Below are 8,554 nucleotides of genomic sequence, written 5' to 3'. Positions count from 1 at the left end.
TCCTGGTAGGTAATGGTTGCTGTGATGGAAAACACGTAGATGAAATGATTTGCTCCATTTTCTTTTTAAGATCTTCAAGTTCTTTGGTCAGTAGAGCAATCTTTAGAGAAAGAAGTAGAACAGGTCAGATTGGAAAAGTTTCATAATTCTAAACCAGAAAAATAAACAGACTACCCATCTCTAAGCCATCATTCACTACCCTTTCCTTCCTTCGAGGTTTTGAGATTTCTTTTTATGTAACCTGACTTTATCTAATGCAACAGATACAATAATAGGCAGAACACACTGGATTGGTAGTCTTATTCTGATTTAGGGATGTGAGATTCCTACACAAGAGATCCTTTGGAACACAGCTTTCTGAATGATCGAAGCAGGACTTTTTCCCAGGCTTACATAACTATTCTGAAAGCTGATCCTGGCTGTTCTGAACCAAGGATGCACAATGCAGAACAAAGTGGCTGTGCAAGCGAAGTGTGAGGAGACAGCTGGGTACAGTCCAAAATAGAAAAAGACAAACCTATTATATGATTCAAATAGTACTTCATTAATGTTCCTAAATAATGCTTTGAAGGATCTGCATAGCCCTATTTTACATATTGCATATGTACATCAAATCAGATTGTAACACATTGCACATCTGATTTAACATTTCAACCTAACCCAGTTGTAGATGGTTAGTATGTGGGGCTCTCAATGCGTCTGCTCTAATAGATACAATTAGGATTTTCAGAGTAAATTATAGGTATTTTCACAAAGCGGCTGCCATGATGGAAGTAGAAATGGGAAAGATCGCTTCCCATTACTACTTTAACACTTACCATCTCAGCTTATTTTCCAATTTTTTAAGGATGTGCAAACTTCCAGAAAAAGCATGCTGGACAACTTTCATTTCATTTTCTAAAAATAATTCTGCAGGTCACACGGAGACCAAATTATTGTTGCCAACTGAAATTATGCTAGAAAAAAAGCTTGGCACACAGCCAGACTGGCACTATAGGAGATGCTGTCTGACATACTGCAATGCATTGGATCACACACTGGACCCAGAGTTTATTATAGGACATTCATATTTCTCAACTAGCAACTTGTTATATTTGCTACAAGCTTCCAAGACTCAATTGAATGTGATGGGGTATAAATCCATAAACAAGTAAATGATCTCCTTCAATCCCAGAGTTCATATACAATTCATTTTATTCACAAAGAACAAAACAAATGTTTCACAGCATGCTACCAACTATCCCGACTCCCTCTCTTGATCATCATAATGAAAGGGATGTCATATAGTGTGGAATAGCAACATTTACATGCATCCATTAACATCCCAATATCTTGAAATCTTAAAAGTACAACTTTTCATTCACCTCCTGTCCCATCACATTACCCCATCACATTACCCAATTCTTTCTCCAAGACAATAGCAATATTTCTTATTCCATTTTATGATTCTTGGGACTGAGGGCTTAAACACTGAAATGGCATGTTCCTCTAATGTAATCAGTTTATTTGTACCATTGATCATTACCTCATCATTCAACAAAGAGCTATTAATTTCTAAGTTTTGGTTCTCTGAAGTAATACGCTGTTTCTCAGCTGCCACTGTTTCTTTCTCCTGAAGTAAATTTTGAATTTTTTCCTCAAAATCATTTTCCTTCTTCTTCATTTCAACTTGTAATTCATGACGTGCAGTCAATTCACATTCCAGCTGAAAGAATTATGCACAATAATCATGCCAACATACTCCACACTGGTTAAACCTCAAGCGAGATAATATTTTCCTTCTTGGGGAGTACAACATGAAGGATGCTGATTAGATGACAAGTGGATAACATTTAATAGAGTATGTGTTAATTAGTTTCGGTCATAATCCAGGTCAAAAATGATCTGCGAAATTATTTAATGGAAATAAGTTTTATATGTAATAACAAAAACATTATTATAAAATTCTGAAATATGCAGGAATCTTTTAAGAAAGGCAGTAAAGAAAAATGTTCCAGTGTTTATGTTTTCTGTGCCTAAGTGATGCTGACATGTCAGGTCACTATTTTATGTAGCTTGGTTTTATCTTGGCCAGCCATGACTCACCAGAAATCCTTCCCTCTTCTACTACTCAAGGTCCTTTTACTTGAGGTGACAGGGACTGAATCAGAACCTTTGGCAAATCTTCTTGCCTATATTTATTTATTTTCATTTTAGTTGATACTTCTAAAATTACATTTCTTTAATAAATTAATGTCTCTTCTTGATCCTTTATAGCGTGAGTGGCTGGCCAGTGCACGTGTGCTGGATGGTGCACACGTAAGCATTGTGGACATTTGCGGCCCCATTCGTGTGAGCATCGCCACAAGCATTCATGGCCCCATTCACGTGAGTATTGCCGCAACTGTTTGTAGCACCACTCATGTAAGTGTCGCTGCGAGCGTCATGGGTGCTTGTGGCTCCACTCTCGTGAGCGTGACAGGTGCTTGTGGCTCCACTTGTGCAAACGTCACCGGCGTTGCCAGCATTCATGGCACCACGCATGAGCACTTGGTCACCATGTCGCAGGTACTTGTGGAATCATGTGCTCGCGGTGGGCTTCCGTGACCTCACTCATGCTCACGGCCCCACTCACACAAGCAACGGGTGTTCATCCGCATGCACTTGTGCACACATGCATTTACCCCTCCACAAACCATTCCTTCTTTTCCCCCTCCCCCCTGCTCTGGGTTGCCAACCCTGAAAGTTTGGGGAATTCGGCCTTTTACAGCTTTTTGTGAGATAACATATTCAGAATGTGTGAACAATTACCCCTGCTCTATAAAGTCTAGATTTAATGGTAGTTTTCCACTTTATCAATGAGGAACAATCTGGATATTGTCTCCTTCTGTCAATTAGAATAGGGGTCCCTAATCCCTAGGCTGCAGCCCATTCGAAACAAGGCCACACAAGCAGCAGGGAAGCACACATGCGTATGCAGCTCCACTCGCGCAAGTGACGGGCACTTGCGTTCATGCACGCAGCTCCACTCACACGAAGCTCTATTCGCGCAAGTGGTGGGCGTGCACATGCAAAACTCCACTTGTACCAGTGGCAGGCACTTGCGTTTGCACTGTCACTTGTCTGAGATGGTATAGGTTCTCCTGCTTAAGCGGGGGGCTGGATTAGAAGACCTCCAAGGTCCCTTCCAATTCAATTCAATTCAATTCTATCCATGGAGCTATGCCACTCACACACGCACACCTGCCACTCACAGGGTATCATTCGCTGCCCCCCCCACACACACACTGAGGCACCAAGCTGGAAAGATTGGGGACCACTGAATTAGAAGTAAGTAATCCACATGCTTCATGCAGCTCCTCTGAACTGTTGCTCCCATTTACAGAGCCACCTACCTTTTCTGGCATTAAATATACAACTAAAATTTGGTAGGAGTTGGTCTATATACTGTTAAATGTTTGCAAGCAATAGGAAAAATCCTCTGGCAAATGAAAAATATACAGGATGGCATGTGTTTAAGATTAATACATAAATTATACATATAACCTTCTGAAATACTTTAGAATGAAGATGTTTAAGTTTATACATTTTTTCTTTTCAAATGCACCACGATGAGAAATAGAAAAAGTAAGCCTGTTTATAAATATATATATAATTAGTTCAGAAGTGTTAAAAATAAAGGAAATGAAGAAAAAAGTTTATGATAGCATGCTACTCAATGAAAACTTTAGCATACAACTTCCTATTTTGACTTTTGTGGCACCCAGTGAAAAAACAGTATTGCAGCAATGCTCTAACCGTTATTGCTGTTATTGCTGCAGAATTAAAAAAAAGAATGTACTTCTGAAGATGAAGACAATATCAATACAGACCTGATTTTTGTCATGTTTGGGAGAAAGCCAGGGGAATACTCCTCTTGCATACTTATAAATAGTAGGCCATGAGTACCAAAGAAAAGAGGCATCAAGAAAAAAAGAACTAAACAGAAAGAAATAGCTATCAGCACCACAAATGGAATAAAAACTAAGTTTTTTTTAAAAAAAAATGAAGATATTTAAAAACACAAAAAGTAGTAATTTGTTCTGAGTAAACAAAAAGCCAGTAAACAAAGGAAGAATGAAAGATAAAGAAAAAATATGATTGTAACCTTCTTCTCCAATTCCAGGGTTTTAGCTTCACTTTTTGCCACCTTAGTTTGATCAATCAAGTTATCTACAGAAAAAAAAAACCTAAGTAAGAACACTGTGAGAAAAATTCTCTTCTGCACTAAGCAACCCTATAAAGTAGAGGTGCATACTTTTGGGGGAGCAGTGGGCTTCTTCATTCTTTTAGTGGCATCCTCGGGTTGCGTAGTTGTATAGAGCCGGGGGGAAAACTGAACTGGATTTTATTTTATTTATATTTAATTTAAATTTAGTGAATGTAGTTAGTTTCTGGCCATTTATTTAATTATTAATTGCATCACATTTCTACAGTACTTAGCTACAGGTATAAATGCTACAACTATTAACAAAGTAAAAATTATAATTTACTACTGAAATCTTTGAAAGCCACACTCAAAGTTTTCAGGAGGCAAATGTAGCTCAGAGCACACCTGTATTGTAGAGTCTTACTCAATTTCTAGATTATGCATTGCTTTGCTACATCCTTGATTTACCAGACATAGTTAAATATGTGCATATCTGCTTTTTCTCATGCATCTTTAACAGACCAGAAATAGATCATTTATTGTGTCTCAGTATAACTGAAAGAGCAAGAAATGTCGTGCTAGAGAGGTTTTCATCATGAATTAAAAGTACAACTGCCCTGAAATGAAAACTGGCAATGTTTTTAATAGACTGTAGATACTTTGGGCAAACAGTAAGAAATATTCTGCAATCTTTCTTCTTAAAAAAAAAAAAAAACTCCTTTGCAACTAATATGCTTAAGCTGAGTGATTTATTTTTTACAATGGGGCATAAAATGGTACAAATATATTAACTTTCTGTCAGCTCATATAATAGTAACAAATGGAAAAATACATTTTTCCTGGACAATTAGCAAAATAAATATAGCCAACCGGAGCACCAGACTCACCTATTAAGGCCTCAACATTAATGTCAAAGTGTTTGCGTTTAAAGTCTGGGTCAGCCCCATTCCTGAACAGAACTATCTGTGAAATGCATTCATCAATTAGTTTAAAATATTGAGGCCTAAGGCAAGAACAGAAAAAAAATATTAGTGCTGATAATCAGAAGTAAAGCTTCCTACTATAAAGTTATGTATATACATCCACACATCAATATCTTTTCACATTATTATAAAAAAAGTTTCCTTTTCTACCTGGCTTCATAGTCATTGCGGATTAGCAGGAAGTGCTGTAAAATTGAGAGGAAATGTTGTTCTGCCTTAGAATCCTTAACTGTATTTAGGAGAATCTGGAAGATTTCATTGAAATCAGTAAAAAAAATAATTAAGGAATCAAAAGCCATTCAAAAGAAATACAGATGCATAGCATTAATTCATAAAAGAGACCTAGTTTACCACTTGATTTCTGTATTTGTGGTAAAGGAATTAATATAAATCTACATAAATCACTTTTACAATGATTGTTTGTTAATTTAAAGCATTTACACATCAAATCCAGACAGAATGTTCATACTGGCTTACTATTCATAAAATATAGTTGTAGTCTTCAATTTTAGAATTTAAATAGGTGTATCAAAAAATGAAAACAAAATAGGCAAGGAAAACAAAAGCAAGAAAATGCACTTTAAAATGACTGTTACCTAGAGGTTATATTATATCTATAATACTTCCCTGAAAATATTACTCTCTGGGGAAGGAACAGCTCAGAGATGAGCAACTCAAGATTTGTGATTGCTCAGCTATATCCCCTGCTTCAGCATAACTAAAGAGTTGCCACATACACAGTAGTGGCCAAAATTATGGAAACCTTTTGGGAAAAGTGTATTTTTGAGGTTTGATGGCTAATAACACTTTTTTTTGGAGTAGTACCATAAAATTATATATCAATGGAAAGATATTTTAATCAAGAATGTAATGCAACAAAGTTTGTTCAATTATCTGTACTGCGTTCTATGAAAAGTTATAGCCAAATAACCAGAAAAAGGTTGATATCAGGTAGCTTTCCTGATATCAGGTAGCTTTCCTTCATCTTAGGTTGATATCAGGTAGCTTTCCTTCATCTGATTGTAGCCAATGAGCATAAGTGTTTAGAGAGCCAATCAGGTGTCATCTTGTTTTGGCAATGAGCCAATCAGATCACAGTAGGATTCAGTTATTAATGTCATGTATCGAAGCTGTCAGTGTGTTATGTGATCGCTATCAAGTTGGTTGGGGTTTTTTTGTGTTCTTTCATTTAGTAAGCTTGTAAAACGTAATAAAATTAAAGTAATGGTGCAAAGAGTTGACTGGTTGCCCAGAAAGCGATGTAAAATAGTGAATAATAGTATTATTAAGGTTACAGTTATAAAGAAATTAGAAGAAAAATTGGTGGAAACTTAACCAAAGGTGGCATTTCTACTGTACACTTTTCCCAAAAGGTTTCCACAATTTTGGCCACTACTGTACCTTCAAGGATTATGCCACATTTTTTGTTACTGGAAGATTAAAACGTACTTCCTTAGGGAAGAATATTTTCTAGAGTATTTTTTGTGTTTGTGTTTGTGTGTACAGTGGGTATATGTATGCATATACAGATACACCACTTGAGAAACCTTTTCAAGTTCAGGGACCAGTCCAAGCAGTCACGAGGAGTCAGCACTGACATAAGATATGACATGGTGATATGTCAGTGCTGATTCTGGTGACTGCCTGGACTGGTCACCTGCAGTTCACTTGACAAGGTTTCTCAGAAGTGGTTTGCCATTGCCTGTTTCCTAAAGCTGAGAGAGAATGACTGCTTCAGTGCCACCTAGATGGCTTAGTGCGTAAGATTCTAGAACTTTTAGAGCCACCTAGGTGGTTCTCAATTGGATCTGATGACAAGAGGGCATTTATAATAGATATCTATTTTCATTGTCCAGGATCAAACATATATATATTCCATATATTTTCAGAGCCACAATCTCTCAGCCCTAGGAAGCAGGTAATGGTAGACCACTTCTAAAATCTTGCCAAGAAAATTGCAGGAACTTAGCCAGGTAGGTGCTAAGAGTTGATTCAACAGCACTCAATTTTTTTTTCCTCAAATCAAAAATACATTTCCATGCACTCTCCATATCAAATTTACAAAAATTACAATCAGATCAAACACAACATATTGTTGAGACTAATTTCATCAAGCTTCTCACACTGCATGCATTTTGAATTCTAGAGTGACAGAATGACTGTGCTAAGAATAAGATATAATTATAACCTTCAGTACTTTATTCTCATTTTAGTATAATAAAAAGTCATTTATACTCAGTGGTGGGATTCAGCTGGTTCACACCACTTTGGCAGAACCGGTAGCTAACTTTTTGTTGCCCAGGCCCAGAATGGACTTCCGGAAGCAGCATCCAGACAGAGAACCAGTTGTTCACATACTTGAATCCCACCACTGTCTATACTGATGGTTTTATTAACAAAAATAATAAAAAAACCAGTTGGACAAGGTCAGGGATGATATTTGCCTTATGATATGTAGTAAATTTCAATCTTTCCCCCCTTTTTTAAAAAAAAAAACATGACTAGCACAGAAGCTCCCTGTTTTCAGTGTTTCCTGGATACCCACCCAACCACAGGTCACATGAGCATTACAGGAGTCAGTACTGCTGGAGAACAAATGTGGTGTAGCAAGCTGTTGGTCAAGTCTGGGGACACCCAGGTTCAAGTCCACCCTTAACTATAGAAACTCATTTGGTGACTTTGGGCCAATCACTCTCCCAGCCCAATTCAATCTCCTTCACATGTTGTTATTGTGAGGAGAGCCTCATACAGGTCATCTTGAATAGCATATAAATCTGACAAACAATAATCCTACTGTAACAAGAGAATCTTGGAGAAGGAGGCAATAACAACATAAAATAACATAATAGGGTTGGAAGGGACCTTGGAAGTCTTCTAGTCCAACCCACTGCTTGAGCAGGAGACTCTGTAACATTCTGGACAAATGGTTGTCCAATCTCTTCTTAAAAATGGCCAGTGATTAAACCTTCCAGTAATTAATTGTTCTCACTGTTAGGAAATTTCTATTTAGTTCTAGGTTGGATCTCTCTTCAATGATCTTCCACCCATTACTTCTTGTTCTGCCCTCAGGTGCTTTGGAGAACAGGTTGACCCTCCTCTTCTCTATGAAAGCCCTTCTATGAAAGCCCTTCTATGAAAGCCCTGGAGGCCGTACGGGTCTGGATGGGAAGGAACAGACTCAGACTCAACCCTTCCAAGACCGAATGGCTGTGGCTGCCGGCGCCCCGGCATAGTCAGTTGGTTCCATCGCTGTCTATAGGGGGCGAATTCTTGGCCCCCTCAGAGAGGGCGCGCAATCTGGGAGTCCTCCTGGATCCACGGCTGACACTGGAAGATCATTTGTCGGCCGTGACCAGGGGGGCGTTTTATCAGGTGCGCCTGATTTACCAGTTGCGCCCCTTTC

General features: G+C 38.0%; 1 protein-coding gene across 1 annotated transcript in view; it reads right to left on the bottom strand.

Annotated features, from left to right (window-relative positions):
• DIAPH1 (diaphanous related formin 1) overlaps positions 1-8,554 on the bottom strand; it is a 92,317-nt gene that overhangs the window by 52,519 nt on the left and 31,244 nt on the right. The window contains exons 12-16 of the mRNA XM_029286737.1: positions 5,302-5,418; positions 5,056-5,171; positions 4,127-4,191; positions 1,526-1,705; positions 14-100 (exon numbers count right to left, since the gene is read on the bottom strand). Of these exons, the coding sequence (XP_029142570.1) occupies positions 14-100; positions 1,526-1,705; positions 4,127-4,191; positions 5,056-5,171; positions 5,302-5,418 (565 nt within the window). The remainder of the gene's footprint in view (positions 1-13; positions 101-1,525; positions 1,706-4,126; positions 4,192-5,055; positions 5,172-5,301; positions 5,419-8,554) is intronic.

This window comes from Protobothrops mucrosquamatus, unplaced genomic scaffold (genome assembly GCF_001527695.2).
Source record: "Protobothrops mucrosquamatus isolate PMUCROS unplaced genomic scaffold, P.Mucros_1.0 scaffold_226, whole genome shotgun sequence".
Lineage (NCBI taxonomy): Eukaryota > Metazoa > Chordata > Lepidosauria > Squamata > Viperidae > Protobothrops > Protobothrops mucrosquamatus.
This window is presented reverse-complemented; position numbering and strand designations above follow the sequence as displayed.